General features: G+C 43.1%; 1 protein-coding gene across 1 annotated transcript in view; it reads left to right on the top strand.

Annotated features, from left to right (window-relative positions):
• coq8aa (coenzyme Q8A-a) overlaps nt 1-23,291 on the top strand; it is a 39,243-nt gene that overhangs the window by 2,306 nt on the left and 13,646 nt on the right. Inside the window, exons 2-6 of the mRNA XM_080791078.1 lie at nt 16,474-16,574; nt 18,423-18,481; nt 19,001-19,251; nt 21,226-21,484; nt 22,175-22,241. Of these exons, the coding sequence (XP_080647204.1) occupies nt 16,481-16,574; nt 18,423-18,481; nt 19,001-19,251; nt 21,226-21,484; nt 22,175-22,241 (730 nt within the window). The 5' untranslated portion in view covers nt 16,474-16,480. The remainder of the gene's footprint in view (nt 1-16,473; nt 16,575-18,422; nt 18,482-19,000; nt 19,252-21,225; nt 21,485-22,174; nt 22,242-23,291) is intronic.

Genomic DNA, 23,291 nt, shown 5'->3' with positions numbered 1-23,291 from the left:
CTGCTTGGGGAAGGATCAACGTAACGGAATGTCAGAACATGTGACAGCCGCCTCCATATATGGAGATCTAAGTGTTTATATGTAGAGTTTTTTTTGGCGGCCAATATTGATGACATCAGGGATCTCCATATATGGGGCTTAATATTGATGATGTCACGAGGTATGCATGCCCGGGGTGACCAACCGACCAAACTGACCAAACCAAACTGTATGACTGACTGACGGGGAAATGCACGGTTTCATAGCAAATGCGACCTGCGGTTGCAATAATGATGCTATCTTGTGAAACAAACGCAACATTCTGCATAATGAGTACTTTTTGGGGGGTCTCGACCTGAAAAGGGTTGGGTAAAGAACATAATGTGGATACCGGAGGTTACTACTGCTTTACTCATGTGGTCTGCTGGAAGCTTGCGCAATTCATTTGGCGCTGATTGGTCCTGCAGTTAACTCCGGAGGGCGGTGCACATGCACGCACGCACGCACAGACAGACAGACAGACGTAGACACGTTCAGACACGGCGGACCCTCTTCGCGATGGCCGGCTCCATGCAGAGTCCCACAGTAAATTCTGCTCGGTCTGTTGACATTTAGGGCGCGTTGAAGGGCACTATATACCCAAAACAAAGCCTGAGCTATAGCCATGCCTGCACGACAAGGGGCGAGTAGCTGGCAAGCTATAGCCAGCACCACACCACAACACAAACACAACTTGTGCGTGCGCACACACACACACACACACACACACACACACACACACACACACACATTTGTTGTTTGTCAAAACGTATGTTTGATTACACTGTTTAACGTACTACTTATTTATTAATTTAGGTGAGAACCTTTCATAAGCCCTACTACTACTTGTGAGGGCATTAAACGACCACTTCACCACTTTTCAACTTGTCTTCATATAATTGCTCCTCGCTAATGTTAATGATAAAATACCACAAATTTTTTTTCTACTCGGAGGGCTGTGGGCAGTTCAGAAACCCCGTCCACCAGTGACATCATCATTAGGCAGATTTATTTTTAAACAAGATTTAAAAAAAAATATATAGATTTTTATGTATTATCGTGAGAATGATGGCTTCCATTATCGCATTGCAACTTTTCAGGAATACTGTAGAAAGCCTGGCAGTTTCTATTAGCTCGGATTCCCCATCGATTAAGTCACTGGTGGACGGGTTTCTGAACTGCCCATAGCCCTCCTATGAGACATGACAGACACAGAGTGGAAAATAATTGTGGCATTTATTTTATCATGAACATTAGTGAGGACCAATTATATGAAGGTAGGTTGGAAAGTGGTGAAGTGGTCCTTTAACATTTTAAAATGGCGATTTTTATGAAAGGCGATTTTTTTTATCCTAACTCTGAAGCTGTAAATAGATTTACAGTTGTCGTGTGCTGCGACATGCTGTGAGCGCTGTCTGTATCTCCCTCTGTCTCTCCTCATCCCCCTCCTCCTCCTCACCCCGACACGTTCAAGGCAGATGGCCGCCCCAACCCCGTTTCTTCCAGCTGTGTTGATTTTTCGTCGACTAAAACTATGACTAAAAATGTTCGTCAAAACCTTTTTAAATGACGGAAGTCAGAAACTAAATGGAAAGTAAATGAAAACTAAGCTATGGTGACTAAAACTAGAAAAGAAACTAGAAAAAAAATGTTAGGGAGGGACTAGTGGACAAGAGATCCAGTATAAGTCATTTTACACTTGGTTGCATGCTGAAAATAGCAGATCTACAATCTCACAACGCGACGTGTTGTGAGCTTGTTGATCAGCTATATTTCCAGCAAGTGTAAAACCAGTCATTGCGAAGGCATTCAGGCTCGCCTAAATTCATTTTGTTTGACTAAATCAACTCGTATGATATTTAGTCGACTAAAACTAGACTAGCGCTAAAACCCGCTAAAGCCCCGGGTGCGGGACTCTCTGCTCTGTATATGTGTAACACCCGGGAATCGAACCCGGGTGCAATTTAAAACCCATTTTTGGGATGGGGACCCCTTTTGGTGTTTTAAACATTATTATTATAATTTATCTATTGAAAAATAGCAGATCTACAAGCTCGTAGCGCGCCACCGAGTGGCGCGCTACGAGCTTGTAGCTCTGCTATTTTTGAAAAATCGTGAAAATATTTATTTCAGAAAACTGGAGGATTTAGAAGATTTCTTTTACATTTTGCAGGTCAGGCCTAAATGGGTTAAGTAGGTTAACTTATAAATCATGCATAACTCCCAAGCGTAGCCCCTAAACTACGATGACTACTACCTAAGCCTATATAGCTCTAAAATGTTTTTCAACCACAAAACAACTATTACTCTGATAAGGACAAGGAAGTCCTCGCATTGTCAATTTCTCCAATTCTACTGGGGACATTTGGCACACACACACACACACACACACACGTACACACGCACACACACAAGCGCCTGTCTATTTTCATTGCAGTGTGTGTGAGCCCCGACAGCTTGCGTTGGGTTTGAAAGACTACCGGCGGCTGCAGCAGAACAGCTGAGGCTTGAGGCTTTGATTGTGTTCTTTTTCTAATCCCAAGCAGGTCATTGTGCGAGGAGTTTCTGCTCACAGTGTGCGCACGTACGACTTTCATGTGTTTCCACTGGAATTAGACTGCGGGGATCAACCCGGTTTTCCATGAGTCCTATTGACAGCCAACGGAGGCTACGTGCTTTTTGGGAGCACACACGTATACTGTACAGTCTCAGTGTACAGTACGGAAATAGACGACACAGCGTGTCGCAGCGCGACACGTCGTGAGCTTGTAGATCGTCTATTTTCAGCATGCAACCAAGTGTAAAATGACTTATACTTGATCTCTTAGTCCACTAGTCCCTTCCTAACATTTTAGTCAATTTTTATTTTTTGACGAAATTGCCAGTATATTAATAGTTTTGGTCATCATAGCTTAGTTTTCATTTAGTTTCCATTTAGTTTTCGTCAGTGGAAAAAGGTAGTCGACGAACATTTTTCGTCTTAGTTTTAGTGGGTGTGTGTTTGCAGCACAATAGCATTACGGTCAGCCATCCGGATACCAGTCATTAGTTGGGGAACAAATTCTCCGCAACTAATATCGGTAATTCGGCCTTCACCGGACCACACAGGCACTCTGGAGGTCAACTGGAATTAAAGTACATTGCTAGGACAAAATAAATGGCATAACAATTGTAAGTATAGGCAATGGCGGTCATTCCCATATAGTGTCCCAACTCCCGAAAGCCTAATTCATGCTCCATATAGTGTGAGGGTGTTGCCCGGTGAGAAACGGCCAGGAATACATGGATAAAATTGCTCAGAAGTCCTCTATGGAAGCCTGTTGCACAGCGAAAATACTCAAAATAGCCATTCTATAAAACGGTTAGTCCCAATACTTCTGATTGGCTGGTTACCGTCACGTGACCGTTTTCACCGATAACCCCACACACTTCAATCACTTTATATCATTCCCAGCTGATTCCGCATCTCTGCAAAGCGTATAGCTATACTTCTGTGAATTTAATAGTTTTATTAGGTTAATATTGCTATATGTTTTAGAAAAATCTGTGATTTCCTCAACTGGTTGGGACAGGCATAATAGGAATGAAACGGCATTCATTTTACATATTGTGTGCTCCTTTTTTTCCTCCTTCATAATCTCCCCCCCCCCCCCCCCCCCCTTTATTTACCCAGGGTAGTAGCTCATTTTCAGCAACGCCCTGCTCATAGAAACACACATTAAAACCTGGGAGCTGACCAGTACAACCTCAGTCTTATACTGTTGGCCATTAACCCATTTAGGCCAAGCATCGCCTTCTCCATATATGGCAGTCGCCATAATGGAGAAGGCGATGCTTTCTGGTCCTGTATCCTGAAGCACTTGTAGACTTTTCCTAGTTTGCGCATCCACTATTGTTTGTGTCCAAGAATTTCTTTGTAAAATGTGAACGCAACTAAAGATGTTAAATGTGCCTATAACTCTGGTCTGGCTGCAGGTCTCTGTATCTGTCTCTCTGTTGTCCACACCCTAACCCATTCTGACCTGAGATCAGATTCATACGAGGTTTCCACTGGACACACACTGGTCTGATGAGCCCATTCTGACCTGAGATCAGATTCTAAAAATGTCAGTCGTTCTTCGACTTTTCAAAAATAGCAGACCTATACAAGCTCATAGCGCGCCACTCGGTGGCGCGCTATGAGCTTGTAGATCTGCTACTTTTCAATAGCTAAAGCATAACATGATGCCAACACCAAAATGGGTTCCCGTTCAGAATGGGTTAAGTCCACAATGGCGCCGCTAGTTATACTTGTGTGTACTTTTGCTCGCATTGTATAGTCGGACGTTCCGTCTCCGTGCAAACTGCAAAGATTTCACCTTTCTCTTAGTTGCACCGCCGTATTGTTGTTTTTGACAGGATTTTTTTTTTCATTTCAGTTTTTTTTTAATAGTTTTCATTTAGTCTTAGTCACCTGAAATGCTTTAATGTTAGTCTAGTTTTTGCCGACTAAATATCAGATAAGATTTTAGTCAACTTAAATCTACAGTTGCTCTAGTCGACTACAATTAATGTCACAGCCCTGGCCACAGTCTGTGTCACCACCCACTCATCCACTGCCCTGATGACTTCCTGGACCCACCTGTGTGTCTCACCTCACCTGCTCCCTGATTAACCTATAGTCTATATATAGCCCTTGATGTGTTTGTTGGATTATCAGTTTGCTCGGCCTTGTGAATACGTTTATTCTTTGCCTTGTAATGGTGTACCTTATTTCTAAGTAAAATGATTTAAGTTATTCCTTGTGTCCTGTATGTTCTGCATTTTGGATCCTTACCTGGGAGAGAAGCCTGACAATTAATTTGGCTGGGCCTTGATGCCGTCGTAATGACTATAGCATGCAACCAAGTGTAAAACGACTTGTCTTTTTACTTATACTGGCTCTGTTGTCCACCAGTCCCTTCCTATCATTTTAGTCTAGTTTATTTTTTTGGTCGACAAAATTGTCAATATATTTAGTCTTAGTTTTTTGTCATCGTAGCGTAGACCCTGTGGAACACTCCCCCCCCCCCCCCCCCAAGGACCCCACTGCTGTAGACCCAACCTCAACTGACACGCACACACACGCGCACACGAGACAAGCCCACACATGTCTCTCGTTGCACTTATTTTGTTTAGTTTTAACCCATTCTGAACGGGAACCCATTTTGGTGTTAGCATCATGTTGTGCTTTAGCTATTGAAAAATAGCAGATCTACAAGTTCATAGCATCTACGAGCTTGTAGGTCTGCTATTTTTTTGAAAAACGACTGACATTTTTAGAATCTGATCTCAGGTCAGAATGGGTTAATCAGACCAGTGTGTGTCCAGTGGAAACCTCGTATGAATCTGATCTCAGGTCAGAATGGGTTAAGCATCATATTGATGGTATAAGCGCTGTCATGATGACCCAATGGCAGCGGTAAAGAGTACAGTTCTCATCAGGCCCGGAGTGGAACTCCAAATCAGGCCCGGGAGTTATACGCCCTGGCATGAGGCATTGAGGCCACACCGCACGCGCGCGCACTGACATTTTGGGTGGCCTTTACAGCAATTTCACATGATAAATGTACCATCTGATGTTATTTGTATTATGAACTTCTTCCCTCCATTAACATAATAAGACACACAATGTATAGTTGTGTGCTGCAGCAAACACTGCCTGGATTGAATTGAAATTGACTGTGGCTGGCCTGGCCTGGCCTGAGTTTATAGGAGAGATCTTTTTTTTTGCTGGCCTGACCCTGATGCTGATATACTGCCGCTATAATGTGGCCGCATGGCCCCGCCCCCGGCCGCTCTTGGCATCGAAACAGACTATGATTACCTCACAACAGGTGGGCAAACTCTCACAGCCACACACAACACTAGAGGGAGTATAAATAATGATCTGGTGCCGCCCCGCATATAGAACAAAAATAAGGGTATATTATTCACTTTCCACAGCACTGCCACTCGGGTGTGATGTGGAATGCCCTGCATGCCCCCCCTTATTCCTCAAAACAAACAAATCACTGGCTTCCTTTTTAAAAAACCCGGTCTGAAAAAAATCACCTATCAATGTCAGCGGGTCAAAAGGAGAGAAGCCCAACCTCCCTATACCCCCCCCCCCCCCTCCCCTCCGAATGATTTATTTGTATTTATATATTCTTTGTAAATAGTTACGTTTTCGAGTATATCTCGATTACTGTCATCATTGTGTCATGAATGCCACCGAGTGGCGCACTACGAGCTTGTAGGTCTGCTATTTTTTTTAAATCGAAGAACCACTGACATAGAATTAGAAACACATAGCTTTTTCAGAAAACTGTCATTTTCAAACGGACATTTTTAGAATCTGATCTGAGTTTAAGCACTTTAACTCTTTCTATATCAATGAGCATGCTCACCTTCCCCCCCCCCCCCGGAAAATATGCAGACGGAGCGATAACAGACTCTCTTACCAACTGCCAACAGACTGTATAATGCAGTGGTTTTCAAACCAGTGGTCCTTGAGGGGGTTCCAGGTGGTCCCCATGAGCCAAACGACGGAGAGTTGGTACTTGGTAACCGCTTGGACATTTTATTAGGTCTTTAACTCTTGAGAGCGTAAAATTACGTTTTTTTTTCCTTCCATTTTCAGATTCTTTTTTTTTTTTTTTTTCATTCCTGAAAAATTCACATTTTGGAGTTAGGTGGTTTCTTGCGGCGACAGCAGAGATATCTCATCTCTTCTCTCTATGTAGAGATGTGCACCCGCTGTGTCAAATGACAGCCCTCCACTCTGTTTATTAGTTGAGAGTACTGTGTGCGTGTGCGCGCGTGTGTGTGTGTGTGTGTGTGTGTGTGTGTGTGTGTGTGTGTGTGTGTGTGTTAGTCTGACATACATGCATCAAGTGTCAGTGACAAGTTGACAACAGGGTCCTTAAACCTCTGACTGGGAAGTTGCTCAATATAACAGTGGAGGAAGCTGGCATATTGCTCTCATCTGGCATATTGCCCACAGCTGTGTTTTCAATGTATGGCCCTTGGCCTTCCCCCCCTCCATAACAACTTCAATCCTATTGTATGCTTTGTCTATTTGAAAAATAGCAATATTTCTGTTATTTCATTCTCCATTTTATTTGATTCCCCCCCCCCCCCCCTTTTTGTTGAGATTGTATATTATTTTCAAATGGTCTAAAATTTAGACCATTTGAAAATAATATGCAATAAATGTATATACAGGGTTACCTAGATTAGGAGATACGAGGCATTCTTTCTGAGCCGCAAACGAGGAAGTGAACGGCAAGGAGTATGAGTGCAGAAAAGAAGAAAAAAGATCTGAATTCTTTTTTTTTTTTTTAGGCCTGACGTCGATAAAAGAAGGCTTCTAAGGGCCGATTCATACTCCTATTTTACCGCTGTTTCGGCGCTGTAGTGCCGAAATGATTTCGGCTCGTCAGAGATTTTCAGTAGCACCGAAGAGACGACTTTAGGACGGTCCCCGCGCCCCACCCCCGAACCTCAAATGACGTCACATTGTAGGCTCTACAGAGCCGAACCGACTTTTATTCGGCTCTAAAATAGGAGTATGAATCGGCCCTAAATCAAAAAAAAAATCTGAAAAACCTCTGTTTCTATGTCAGCGGTGCTCAACCCTTTTCATGTCAAGGACCCCCAGAATTATCTCTATTGGGCCACGGACCCCCCCCCCCATCTCAAAATATGTAGTTCCACGGACCTCCACAGAAGCAAATACTTTCATTAGAAATGTTCGCTCTGAAATATATATTCAATGATTTGCAAAATATTCAGAATTGTCTTTTGGAGCAGTGGGGGTGGGTGTTAACGGTTGCCAGGAGCAGTTAGGGGTTACTGTGTGGGTCACTGCTTCTCACACAGTGTTGTTTTGGGCAGCACATTTTGATTTTAGTTTTAGTCACATTTTAGTCACCTGGAATGCTTTAGACTATATAGTTGATTTAGTCGACTAAAATGTATTTTGGCGGGCCTTGATGCCGTCGTATATAATGCAGTTTATTTACCCTACACAAGCTTGTAGATCGGCTCTTTTCAGCATGCAATGCAACCACTTGTAAAATGACTTATACTGGATATCTTGTCCACCACTAGTCCCTTCCCAACATTTTAGTCTAGTTTTTATTTGCTGACGAAATTGTCAGTATATTTAGTCTTAGTTTTAGTCATTATAGCTTATTTTTTATTTAGTTTCCATTTAGTTTTCGTCAGTGGAAAAAGGTATGTCGACGAACAGCTTTCGTCTTAGTTTTAGATTAGATGTTTATGCCCAGGACCCAAACTAGTGAAAATAGCAGATCTACAAGCGCACAATGCGTCGCTATATTCACACCGCGTTGCGAGCTTGTAGATCGGCTATTTCTATTTTTTTATTTTTTTTTATTTAGATTTGGGACAGCAAAAAATGTACAAACAGGCCACAGTGTGGACTGTGGACAATACAGTATCTCTCTCAGACCCACTGGTCTGTTTCCCTTAGTACTCTGCAGTCTCCACCCTTCCAGTTCTAATCGACCAACCACAGCGTGATGGCAAATCCACCCAAGATGCTCCCCATTAAGTTCTAACCAATCAGCTAACGCGATTAATAACAGGCCACCTCCTCAGTCAGGCCCACAGCTATAGGCTTCAACAGGCCGCTGCCCCTTAATAACGGCCGTTTGCAAGGCCCTTAACCCATTCTGACCTGAGATCAGATTCTAAAAAGTAAAAATGTCTTCTGCATCCTGACAGTTTTCCATTCTGACCTGAGATCAGATTCTAAAAAAAAAATGTCTTCTACGTCAGTCGCTCTTCGATTTTTCAAAAATAGCAGACCTACAAGCTCGTAGCGCGCCACTCGGTGGCGCGCTACGAGCTTGTAGATCTGCTGTTTTTCAATAGCTAAAGCATAACATGGTGCTAAAACCAAAAGGGGTTCCAAGACAAGTCAAGACCTCATGCAGTCTTGATAGTCTACTGTCTTGTTACTAGTGTGGGCTGCTGCTTCATGCCACACCTTCGGTGCGAACACACCGATTGGTTCAGACCTCTCGGTAAACACGCTCTCCTTTTGGCCCGGAGCCCACCATTGTCTCGGGGCATGTTTTGTCACGGCCACAGAAAGGTTTTAAGGCGCACGCACGCACGCACGCACGCATGCACGCACAGTTTTAATAGATTGGAATGCAGAAGTGACACTTTCGCTTTTGAAACAGTGGGTCAAACTGTACGCAATCTCGGCTTGCGTAATTGTTGTGTGTGTGTGTGTATATGGTAGTATTGGAATGGTGGAAGTATTTACATGAGACTAAAGTAATGAAAAGATGTGCTATTTAAACATATAGTCATTTTCTTTATTTCTGAATGAGCTGATGATCAACAGTTTTCTTTTTTTTTACATCTCAGATCCAAATATTGTACTTTTACTCCACTAGATTTATTTGAAAACTAGTTACTATTATTACAAAACATACATTCACTCTACCACTTCAGCCCCATGTACGTTTCTCTGCCATTTGAATTTTGAAAATAGCCAATCTACAAGCTCACAATTGTCTACAGTACATTTTATACCAATACCTTTTTGTAAATTTACTAAGTGCATTTCTAATTCTGGACTTTTACTTGTAGTGGAGTACTTCTAGTACATTGCAGTATTGATACTTTAACTTAAGTAAAAAATTTGAGTACTTTTCCCACAACTGATAATCATATTATGTTTTACGGTGTATATGTTACAACATGTGTTGTTTTCGTCGACTAAAACTAAGGCGAAAAATGTTCGTCGACTACCTTTTTTTCACAGACGAAAACTAAAGGAAAACTAAGCTATGGTGACTAAAACTATGACTAGGAAGGGACAAGAGATCCAGTATAAGTCATTTTACACTTGGTTGCATGCTGAAAATAGCAGATCTACAAGCTGACGTGTTGTGAGCTTGTAGATCGGCTATTTTCAGTATGTGTACAAACAGTCATTGCGACGGCATCACTAGACTAACACTAAGACATTCCAGGTGACTAAAATATGACTAAAGCTAAATGAAGTTTCAGTCCAACGACTATGACTAAACTAAAATATACATTTGCTGCCAAAAACAACGCTGGTTACAACAACATGCATGGCAAAGGCCATCTAAATCAGTGGTTCTCAAACGTTTTTATTTTATTTATTCATTTTTGTGCCTTCAATTCAAGGACCTTCAAAATGCTAATGCATTTGGCAACACGGTCCCCCCCCCCAGAAGAAAAGAATAAAAATAAAAACAGCAGTTGTACTCGCTCGCAGTGTGGCAGCAAACACTACAAAGTGACACACTGTGAGCTTGTACATCTGCTATTTGTTTTGTGGGACCACTGTTCTCCTAATCCACTGTTGTAATGGATCTGAAAAGTATGTTCTTATTGCTATAAATATATAGCTAAAATCTACTATGGCACGGATACTTTCCCCATGGTGTTAATGGGCTTTTTCATGGGTTTTGGTATGTTGAACCTACATTATTATTATTATTATTATTATTTCTGAAACCCTTTGCCCTCTATTCCACCTCGGAGCCTCTCTTGAGCAACAGCTACTCCCGTGTCTGTCCCAGGAGGACAACAAAAGAACCTATAACACCTAATTTTAGACTTTGTCGTATAGCAGCACGACAGCAGGCTCATCGCGGGGGGGGGGCGAAAATAGCGGAGCTGCAAGCTCACAACACGTCACGGATGCAATGCATTGTGGGCTTGTACGTCTTTGGAACGCGACACTGTGGTGTGTGTGTGTGGAACGGCTAATTATAAATCGGAACGGACGGACCGCGGTGACCGTTCTCCAATGCTTGCTCCGAGGCCGTTGGAATAGTCTAGCCACTTTCGTCATTTGGACGGCCCGATTTATTCGATTTTATTAATATTTTTCACAACTTCTACAACTATTTATCGTTTTTCAGATTTTGTTTTTTAATTGCCCGACTTGTATTAGAAGGGGTCAAAACAGTCAATGTTGAAAAGATAAATCATACTTTTTAACCCATTACAACCTGGGAAAGCAACTCTTGTCATTTTAAGATTTGAACCACTTTAACCCATTCTGACCGGGAACCCATTTTTGTGTTAGCATCATGTTATGCTTTAGCTATTGAAAAATAGCAGATCTACAAGCTCATAGCGCGCCACCGAGTGGCGCGCTACGAGCTTGTAGGTCTGCTATTTTTTGAAAAATCGAAGAGCGACTGACATTTTTAGAATCTGATTTCAGGTCAGAATGGGTTCATCAGACCAGTGTGTGTCCAGTGGAAACCTCGTATGAATCTGATCTCAGGTCAGAATGGGTTAACCATATTTTATACTTTTGGCTGTTCAAAAAATATCAGATGTATACGAGCTCACGTCGTGTCACTTCGTGATGCGCTGCGAGGTTGTAGATCTGCTATTTCTGGAAAAAAACGTGAACATTTTAATTTATAAATCTTTAAAGCAAAAGCAGAATATATTCAGATGGTCTGCGACCAAATACATAATTATCAGGTTGGGGGGATGGTCCTTGACATGAAATAGTTTGAGAACCACTGACATAAAATAAAATAACAGTTTTCTGAAAAACCTATGTTTCTATTTTAGAATCGGCATCAGTTCTTAATGGTTTAAGAACCCCTTTTGGTGTTTTAAGCATTATGTTATACTTTAGCTATTGAAAAATGGCAGATCTACAAGCTCATAGCGTGGCACTACGAGCTTGTAGGTCTGGCTTTTTTTGAAAAATTGCAAATCTTTGAATATATATCCCTTTTAACTCAAATATTTGCTTCTGGGGAGTCCCTGGATAAACATGTTTTCAGCTGGGGATCGGCGGCCAAATACAGATACTTTTTGGGGGTCCTTGACATGAAACCGCTGACATAGAAAAATAGGTTTTTCAGAAAAAGACATCTGTATAATCGTCCTCGGGTCTAAATGGGTCAACGCCATTTCACAAATCACAGCTTGGGACCTATATAGTGCCTATGGAATAGATAACAAAAAAAATGTGAGATTCAAGACAGTCGTGAGATCTTCTTTTTTTGGCTTTATAATCTCTGAATACTAAAGTGACAGTAGTACAGGGAGGTTGGGTGAGGCGTCACTCACCACCACCACCATCACCACAACAACAACATTCAACAAATCACTATTTCTGGGTCACAGCTGAAAGGGTTTGTTCACTCCCTACTTAGGCGTAAATAAAACACACATGACATGTGTGGAAAAAGCAGCTGTAAAGGGCTGGGGGGGGGGGGGGGGGGGGGGGGGATTAAGGCAGTACCGTGGGATGTTTTGACAGTAGTAGTAGTAGTAGCGCTTAAGAGATGGACTAAACCGGCACTTTGGGAACTGGAACCGTCGATGCAACTGCCTATGCTTCTGTAGCCAGAGCCTGCCGAATATAGGAGCATACTGTGTATCCATTACTTGACTTTTCTTTGACAAGATTGTGAACAAGGCAACAACAAGCAGGTATGCGCCCGACTTTTACTATAGAGCATAAGGACAATGGCATATTATTTAGGTGCCCTGAGGTGCTATGATAATAGCAGTTCATTTCACGTGTTTATCAAGATTAGCCCAGTTAGATACAGCATGTTTTATTGACCTGTTTGTCCCATTACTGAGAGAGCGCCAGGGTTGTGAAGAAGCCTGTCTGAACTCTGAGGGCACAGTGGCTTTAAAACCTTAGTTCAACTTCAATAGTAAATGTACAGAGGTGTCAATTAGCCTTTCTTTCTTCAAGTGTTTTTTCACTTTGACTGTAATGTCACTTGAATAATGTGTTATTACACCTTCCTCCTCCCCCAAAAAAACAGAAGAGCTACAAGCTCATAGCATGTTGCTACATGCGGCAATATGAGCTTGTAGATCTGCTTTGTTGGGGTGGGACAAATCTTGATAATTGGTTTTGTTGTGTGTTACACAGTCGACTTGCGGGTGCATGCAAAGTAGTTTTGTGTTTACACCTTAGGGTCATAGGAGCTCAATATATACGCCTCTGAATGGAGGCGTAGCTTACGCATGTTTCATGGTAACTACTACTCTTTGTGTATGTGATGTATTGCCATGCTTTTTGTTCTTGCTTAATGTAAGTCGCTCTGGATTAAGAAGTAACGTGGGGCCCCTTCACTACTTCCTTCACCGGTGTCACCGGTGATACTAATGAAGGCTCTTATCTGTTCCATTCTGGTGAAACACTCTGCTACGCCAGTGGGGTCTCAAAGTGGTCCTTGAGTTGGATCCAAATGGGAGAGTTAACTTATGGGGGGTCCTTGAAATTAAAAAAAAAGTTTGATGATTGAGAACCACTGCACACTAAAATGGAACGGAGCCTTAATTAGTATCATTGGTAACACCTGTGAAGGACGTATATAGGGAAGCGGGCCCGGAAGTATATAGGAAGAGATATTCTGGGTGCATTTTGACCATTTGGTACGCGATGGGATTTATTAACCCATTAGGACCTAGGCTGGAACGCTATCTTAGCTGTTGAAGAGCAGCAGATACAAGCTCATAGTGCGGTACAGTGAGCTTGTTGATCTGCCTTTTTTTTTTTAACCCATTCTGACCGGGCACCCATTTTGGTGTTAGCATCATGTTATGCTTTAGCTATTGAAAAATAGCAGATCTACAAGCTCATAGCGCGCCACCGAGTGGCGCGCTACGAGCTTGTAGGTCTGCTATTTTTGAAAAATCGAAGAACGACTGACATTTTTTAGAATCTGATCTCAGGTCAGAATGGGTTAATCAGACCAGTGTGTGTCCAGTGGAAAACCTCGTATGAATCTGATCTCAGGTCAGAATGGGTTAAGTCGTGTGCAAATCTTTGAACGTATATGCATAATGATTGGAATTGTAGGCATTACACTTAGTTTGACTCGATCTCCCAACAGATGATGCATTGTGAAAATATCAGATCTACAAGCTTGTGAGCTCGTACAGTACATGGGCTATATTGCACACATTTGCCTCTAATCTCTCTTATGTACTATTTGAGAATTTGGTATTTGGTATAACAAAAAAGGTCCTTAAAGTCTTTATGTATACTTAACTGTATCATAATATGTTAGTTTCTTTGCTGTTGAGTGCAGTGTTGATTTTTTGACAGGAACTTTTAGTTTAGTCACAGTCTTTAAAATATTTAGTTTTCAGTTATATTTTTAGTTATCTGAATTGTTTAATATCAGTCTAGTTTTAGTCAACCACATCTACAGTTGATTTTGCCGGCTAAGATGTATTTTGGCGGGCCTTTGATGGCGTCGTAAATCCTGATTTTACTTACACCTGGTTGCATGCTGAAAATAGCCGATTTACAAGCCTCACAACGCGGCGCAGAGCGATGCGCTGTGAGCTTGTAGATCTGCTGTTTTCAGAGCACAACATCACTGAAATGCTCTGGATCTCTTCTCCACTGCTCCCTCCCGATCCCTAACATTTGAGTTTATAGTTGATGGAATTGTCAATATATTTAGTCTTAGTTTTAGTCATCATAGCTTAGCTTTTATTTAGTTGTTGCCATTGAAAAAAGTTGGAAAGTTTCTTACTTAAGTAAAAGTATAAAATACTACTCTGTTACTAGTAGAAGTCCCGTATTCAGAATGCACTCAAGTGAAAGTACAAAAGTATCAGCACCAAAATCTATTTAAAGTACTAAAAGTAAAAGTACTCATGTTGCAGAATGTCAAAATGCGTAGAAAAGCTTTTGAAAATAGCAATGCGTCTTACTATATTACTACATAAACATATACAGTAATTTAAATAACAATGCGTCTTACTATATTACTATATAAACATATACAGTAATTATATAGTATATAAAATAACAATGCGTCTTACTACATAAACATATACAGTAGTAATTTCTTCTTTCTTTATTTTGATTGTTTACTGAATAAGCTGATATTACTCATGATAACCATTACTCATGATTATTAATAATTGTAGTGGATTTAAAAAGTAAAAAAAACATTTGCCTCTGAGATGTAGTGGTAGTAGAAGTAAAAGAAAAGAAGAACAGCTCAGCCAATGGAAAGGGCTGATCTTAAACGGAGCGCCAAACGGGTCAGCTGCTGCTGCTGCTGCTGCTCGACACGTCGTCAGTGTCAGCTGTTCGACACGTTGCATAATGACCACGTCGCCCCCCCCCCCCCCCCCCCCCCCCCCCCCCCCCGCCTATCATGTGTTTATAGTACTGTAGAGTACACCTCTCCTATAGTCTTGCTATAGGGCGACACCAGATCCAAACGGTTCATTTGAGGGACAGAAGTGTGTCTTGTGTGGGACAAGGGGGATGGGGGGGGGGGGGGGGGGGGGGGGGGGGGACCCTTGTCCCACACAATTAAGACACACTGGAGGAGTATGCCGTTTGCAATTTACTACTTGAGTTGCTATTAAATGCCTTTGATGTCATATTCGACCGCATATAGGCCTATTGGCTATCATTTATAAACTCCTCTGGTGTCTCACATTTTGTTTTTAAAAAGCAAGCTTTATTTTTTATTTGTATGCTATTTTAACAGGCTTAAAAACACATCTTTGCAGGAAGAGACAATGAGAGAGCTTTACAACAGAAGGCCAACTATTAGGGGACTAAACTATTGGGGCATTTGAACACTGATGCAATTGCCTGCCAGTCACAATGTGGGACAGGGGTCTCTCAATTTATTGGACGCCTGAAAAGCATTGGAAATGAGGTACTGTGCCACACAAAGAGGGACATCTGGACACCCTACTGTCTGCCCGAACTAACTCACAAGCAAGCTACATGTCATTTTTGTGTCAAGTGACAAAGTATAAAAAATAGGCCTAAAGGCCTATTCATCATAGTCCACTTTTCGGTGAAGAGGTGACCCCCGAAACGGCGGTTAATTGTGTTGAGCGCTGACCACCGCGGCTCAGTGACCTCACGTTGTAGTTTTAGTAAAAACAGAGAGATGTGTTGTGTGAGTGGTGACCACCACCGCGTCATGTTGTAGTTTTCGGTGGTCACCTCCCTCTCTGTCTCTCTCTTTATCTCTGTCTCTCTCTCTCTCTTTCTCTCTCTCTCTCTCTCTCTCTCTCTCTCTCTGAGGTATTTCATGCTAGGTTGCACCACGTTAGTGATTAAGGTATTTGACTCCACCCCCCCACCCCCCCCCCCCCCCCCCCTTTTCTCCTTGCGTCTTTACACGTTTCTCTCTCTACCTCCTGGCCTATTATAGCATAATATTGACGATGGAATCTTAACCCTCTTTTTCAATAATTGTTCAATTCAGATAATGCTTCATTGGCGTGAAGAAGACCGTTCTCATATTATTGCCAAAGCATTCACGACATACAGTGTGTGGTACTAAATGATAACGACAATACATTATTCAGGACAAATAACAAATAATAATATAAGATATGGAATATAAAAATGTCTCTCTCTCTCTCTCCCTCTCCCTCCCCCTCCCTCTGCAGTCTTATCATGGCCGGAGACATGGCTCTAGTGGCGCGAGGGCTGGCCAAGTTGAGCAAGGCAGTCGTGGAGACTCAGGCCAGCGCCATGCGCAGCGGGACAGGTACAGTTACAGACACAGATACTCCCCTCAAAACCCACCAAAGCTGCTATATAACCCGTTCTGACCTGAGATCAGATTCTAACGCACGGAAGAATGGTGGTTCTTTAACGCATTTTGACCTGAGATCAGATTCTAAAAAAAAACAGCAGACCTACAAGCTCGTATAGCGCGCGCTATGAGCTATTTGTGCCACATTTTTACGATTTTTCAAAAATAGCAGACCTACAAGCTCGTAGCTCGTATGAGCTTGTAGATCTGCTGTTTTTCAATAGCTAAAGTATAACATAACGCTTAGTTAAAACACCAAGAATGGGTATCAATGGGTATCAACGCTCCCAACAAAAATGTAGTATTTGTGACACATCTAGGGGCCGCAATCTGCATTCAAAGATGTTCCTAGAAGCTTTGTCATTGGTCGGAAAAGAAAACCCCGGTCGCAATGACTAACCAATCAGGAAGCAGACAGGCAAATCGACCAATGACAAAGCTTCTAGGAAAATCTTTGAATTCAGATTGCGGCCCCCTAGATGTGTCACAGAGACTAATGTTTTTGGGAGCGTGCTACCCATTGCTGGCTGTCTGAATACCAAACAAAAAAGGTCATTAATATGTTAATAATAATAATAATAAAACTTTATTTGTATAGCACCTTTCATGACATGAAATGCAGCTCAAAGTGCTTTACAGAAAAATGGAGGATAAAAGAAAAGCAAGGCAACAACATTAAAAACAAGCAGTAATGCAATACAGTGAAGACATGAATAACAAAAATTAAAAATAAAATATCAATTAAAAGCAATGTTGTAGAAGTGGGTCTTGAGCTTTAAAAATGTCTACAGAGGCTGCCTGACGAAGGTACAGTGGGAGCTTGTTCCATGCCGACGGCCCGTAGAAGCAAAAAGCTGCTTCCCCGTATTTTTTAGTTGCCATTTTTTTTTTGGCAAAGCGAGCAGGCCAGCAGTGGAAGACCTTAGGGGGGCGGTTTGGGACATATTTAGGCAGGCAGTCATGTAGGTAGGAAGGTGCGAGACCATTGAGAGCTTTATAGACAAGTAAAATAATTTTAAAATCAATCCTAAAAACAACCGGAAGCCAGTGCAGTGATGCCAAAACTGGAGTAATATGTTCTCTCATCTTAGTTCTAGTTAAAACTCTGGCTGCTGCATTTTGGACAAGTTGTAATCTGTCAGTTGTTTTCTTAGGCATGTTGACATATTATTGCTTAATGCCATGCATATAAGATCTGATCATCCCAACTTAGTAAGAGGTTCAATGTAAAAAAAATATTAACCCATTCTGACCGGGCACCCATTTTGGTGTTGGCATCATGTTATGCTTTAGCTATTGAAAAATAGCAGATCTACAAGCTCATATCGCGCCACCGAGTGGCGTGATACGAGCTTGTAGGTCTGCTATTTTTGAAAAATCGAAGAACGACTGACATTTTTTAGAATCTGATCTCAGGTCAGAATGGGTTTATCAGAACCAGTGTGTGTCCAGTGGAAACCTCGTATGAATCTGATCTCAGGTCAGAATGGGTTAATATTTAGGACGACCGTTGAGCCGATTCTACTCTATGGCTCCGAATCTATACAAGCTCGAGTTTTGCTTGGATCTTCTGTATCTGCTACTTTTGATGCTTTTCATGTAGTATTATGAAAGGTGCTTAAAAACCCCACAAAAACTTGAAAAAGATACACACCCTTTGTAGCAAAGTGTTGCCTCTTTATTATATAAACCCCTATAAGGAGTCGGTGTTATGGAGTGCATTACCAATGCGTTCCAAATGGATTCTAGAACCGACCTTTGTTGCTGAAGCGTTCTGTCCTCCCTGTCTGTCTGTCTCAGGGCTCCCAGCGGTCGGTGCAGTGGCCGAACAGCTCACAGCTGCTATGACGGCGATGCAGGTACGTGTGTGTATGTGTGTGCGTGCGTGCGTGCGTGTGTTTGTGGGAATGTAATCAAGGCCGTTTAACCACATGATATGCCATATAGGCATTTTATAGGTCTATTTTGCCAATTCCGAAGAATTATCTGTATTTGGCCGCGGCGGACCCCCATCTGAAAATATGTTGTTCGTCCAGCGCGAGCCATCATGGCGACGATGAGGTCAGAAGATTACGGGCCTCAGGACGACAAACAAACAAACAAACAAACAAAAATAATAATAATAACCTCTAAGTGGGTAATGTATTTCATACTGTGTGTTGAGAATGTCCTCAGACAATCCAAATGGCAGCTTTCTCTGGTGGACAAAACCCTTCACAACTCCCCTTTTCCACCACCACAACAACTGCACCAATCACCCACACAGGTGTCTGCCAATCAGCACTCTGGCGGGCTGATTGCCATTGTCGGCTCAAGAGTGCTGATGTGCAGACACCTGTGGGTGATTGATTGGGTGCATTATGTGTTTGTTTCCCCAGGGGCTGACGGGGCAGCAGCAGCAGCAAGCGTCGTCGGGGGAGGACTTCGACGACTTCCCCGCGGTGGACCCGGAGCTCATGGCCGAGTTCAGGGCGGCCGAGGAGGCGGAAGTGTGGCACGCCGCGGGATACGCCGCCGCCGCCGCGGGAGGAAACGGGACGCGGCCGTCGGCGTTGTTCGAGGGCCACGACAACAAGGACCCCGGCTCGCAGTCCGGCGGACAGACCAGGTCCTTCCACCAGGACCCCAGGTATACACACACAACACAAAACCCATTTTATAAGACCTGCAGGGGGACGTGTCTCATGTGACTGTGTCACGTTATAGCTTTGAACCACTTTAAAGGGGATAGTTCAGATTTTTTTCAACTGAAGTTGTATGTAATAATTGCCATTAATAATATAGTGGTTGCAACTGTATTAATTGATTGCCCCCGAGTCCCGCGGTGGGAGTTCTGCTCTGGTTTCGGTGAAATATCAAGTAGTTCCGGTCATTTTGTGGGGGGGTAAAAGTAAAGTAAGGTAAAAGTAAAGTAATCCACAAAACTAACGTCATTTGTATTGTTGAGCTACAGTATTTCTAAAATATTAGTGCAACTTTCGTTCTTTTTTTACCCCCTCTATCACCCAGAACTATGTTTTTTGTGTCCATATCACTACGCCCAAAAAATAGTTCCATGTGATAGAGGAGTCAAAGTTGAACGAAAGTCGCGCTAATATTTTAGAAATAGGTCAACAATACAAATTACGTTCGTTTGGTTGATTAATTTACTTTTACTGCGTGGCCCCCACAGTGCCCCCCCCCCACAAAATGACCGGAACTACTTAACCCATTCTGACCGGGCACCCATTTTGGTGTTCGCATCATGTTATGCTTTACCTATTGAAAAATAGCAGATCTACAAGCTCATATCGCGCCACCGAGTGGCGCGTTACGAGCTTGTAGGTCTGCTATTTTTGAAAAATTCGAAGAACGACTGACATTTTTAGAATCTGATCTCAGGTCAGAATGGGTTCATCAGACCAGTGTGTGTCCAGTGGAAACCTCGTATGAATCTGATCTCAGGTCAGAATGGGTTAAAATTGACCAAAACCAGAGCAGAACTCCCACCACGGGACTCGGGCAATCAATTAATGCAGTTGCAACCACTATATTGATGGCAAGTATTTCACACAACTTAAGAAACCCTTTTGGTGTTAGCATTATGTTATGCTTTAGCTATTGAAAAATAGCAGATCTACAAGCTCATATAGTCTGAGAAGCTAAATGCCATCGAATGGTGGTTCCGTGGATCAAACGCTGAATAATGAACAGGCCTTGATATGAAAGAGGGTTGAAAACCCACTGATCTACAACGTCTCTCGTCGGGTCGTGACCTGATCGACCCATTTAGACCTGAGGACGATTCTATACAAATGCCTTTCTAAATCAGAAAAACCTCATGTTTCTACAGTATGTCAGTGGTTCAGTTTCATGTCGAGGACCCCCAAAAATATATGTTATCGGACCCCCGTCTGAAAATATGTTGTTTTTACGACCAGAAGCAAAGATTTGAGTTAACCCATTCTGACCTGAGATCAGATTCATACGAGGTTTCCACTGGACACACACTGGTCTGATGAACCCATTCTGACCTGAGATCAGATTCTAAAAAATGTCAGTCGCTCTTCGATTTTTCAAAAATAGCAGACCTACAAGCTCGTAGCGCGCCACTCGGTGGCGCGCTATGAGCTTGTAGATCTGCTATTTTTCAATAGCTAAAGCATAACATGATGCTAAACACCAAAATGGGTTCCCGGTCAGAATGGGTTAAAAAACGTTCGCTCTGAAAGAACATTATAATCAAAGATTTGAGGCTCGTTTTAAATGTTTTTTGTGGCCTTTATTTCATATATTTTACGGAGGGATACAGACAGTATAGGCTGACAGGAAATGAGGAGAGAGATGGGGGGGGGGGGAAGACATGCAATAAAGGCCGTCGGGAGTCGAACCCGCGGCACACGACAGCCAGACTTAGGATTACCAGCTCAAGTTAAAAAATAGCAGACCTACATACAAGCTCGTAGCGCTATACGAGCTTGTAGATCTGCTATTTTTCAACGGCTAAAGCATGGGTTCCCCGACCCCCAAAATGGGTTTAAAAGACAGGCGCATGGATAAGATCGCAGATTGATCGGAAAAATAGCCAATCGTCGTTTCTTTTCTTTTGTCCTCCTGCCTGCAGGCGTCTCTCTCTCTGCCACCCGAGTGTCTTCGGCCACCGCCAACAGCTGAGCAGGCACGTTCTCAGGCAGCCGTTCTGCTGGGAGACGGCGGTCAGGCAGCTGGCCGGACCACCCCAACAGCAGCAGCGGGACTACCATCAGGACCCCACCACCGCCCACGCCGCCGCCGCCGCGGCGGTGGGGGGCGGGCTCACTGCCGCCGACCTGGAGAAAGTCCGACAGGGCAAGAGGGACGGCCTTAAACCTCACAGACAGATGGTACGCTCTCTCTCTCTCTCTCTCTCTCTCTCTCTCACCTGGCTGTGGTTTACCAAACGTTTTCACGTCGAGGACCCCCCCCCCCCCCCCCCAAAATTATACTCATTAGCATGACGACTGCGTACTGCTGTACTGTATGTGTGTATACTGTACACCAGTGGTTCCCAAAGTGGGGTCCGCGGGGACCGCCCGGGTGCAGTACTTAGTTTAGACAGTTTTTGGTCTAGACTATAGTCAATGGTTAGATCCAGTCATTAGTCCTATACAACTACAACCTATCTCAAACCCTCACCCTAACCCTAACCTTCCACGGGGCAGCACACCTAAACCTAACCTTAACCCATGTCTAACCAATAAACTAAGTATATGCACGCCAATTTGAAGACAAGAGACGTCTCTCTCTCTCTCTCTCTCTCTCTCTCTCTCTCTCTCTCTCTCTCTCCAGATCAAATGAATCATTCATATCTTATTATATAGCTTAATTTTATAAAGTTATGTAATTATCTCCCCCCCCCCCCACACACACACACGCACGGGCGCGCACACACACACACACACACACACACACACACACACACACACACACACACACACACACACACACACACACACGCGTGCCTTTTGTACACACGACTGTACATATGCATAGAAAAGTATTACGTGTTTGAAATCCTTTCCTTTCTTCTCCAGTTAAGCGAACGAGCCCGGGAGAGGAAAGTGCCCGTCACAAGATTTGGAAGAGTGGTCAACTTTGCAGGTAAACGACCCCGTCTGTCTGTCTGTCTGACTGATGGTTGTCTTGCGTGTTTATTGGCTGGCTCCGTTTGGGCCCAGCTGGCCATTGGCTGGCTCCCAGACAACGAGGCGGGACTTCCCCCCCCCCCCCCCTTACTCTTCGTTGGTTTTTATTTTGACTGAACGGGGGGGGTGGCTCCCGTTCATAGACTGTAACGGTATAGCCACGCCCCTCAGAACATACGCGACTTTATGGTCATCATTTTCCAAAAATAATATTATGACATGAGAAATGAGACTTTAAACTACGTAGTGACTGGAAGCAGAAAGTATTCATGTCATGTTTATTAAGGTAATACAGTCTAGGTGAAGTTGGGCCCAATGACAGACAGCGCCACAACAGGCCATTATATGAACTTTCAGGAAGTCCCGATTTCCTTAGTGGCTTCACAAAATATCTGTCTGACTGCCCCCCCCTGGTGGAGATACAGTATATTAGACTTTTTTTTGGCTCTGAGCCACTCACTCTGCTACACATGCGTGTGCGTAGAACCATGCACACCTCTCTGCTCTCCTGCCTGTCTAGTCCACACTAGCGAGGAAACCTCCTCCTCTAACCATATTTTAACTTTTTTTTGTTTGTTCTTAAAACCAAACACCCTACTTCAGGGGTGCCCAAAAGGTAGATTGCGATCTACCAGTAGATCACATTATAGGCTGCGTTACCGGCTAATCCTGGGTCACTGCGTTCAGGACCGTCTGCCCTCGTCCATGTTTTATAAAAATGTCTTTAATCATATATCAAACGGGATAGCTGAAATCCATTTATTTACTTCTTTTTGGGGGTCATGCCTTCTTCAGCGAAACCTAGACACGTTTTTCGCGCGTCGTGCGCACTGCCGTTCACTCACTCGTTTATACGGCCCCCGACAAAACTGTCTTATTCTCTCTTAAATCTTTACGTCGCTCTCCAATCCATGGCTTTTAAACTAAATCAACATTGAACCAACAGAGAGACATGGAACCAGAGAGCACCGGGCCCTGAGTTCTAATCCTGACTGTGGGTTTTGAT

This window comes from Protomyctophum bolini, assembly GCF_963924005.1.
Source record: "Protomyctophum bolini genome assembly, chromosome: 19".
Taxonomy (NCBI): domain Eukaryota; kingdom Metazoa; phylum Chordata; class Actinopteri; order Myctophiformes; family Myctophidae; genus Protomyctophum; species Protomyctophum bolini.
Note: the sequence above shows the minus strand (reverse complement) of the source record. Positions and strands in the feature narration are given on the sequence as shown.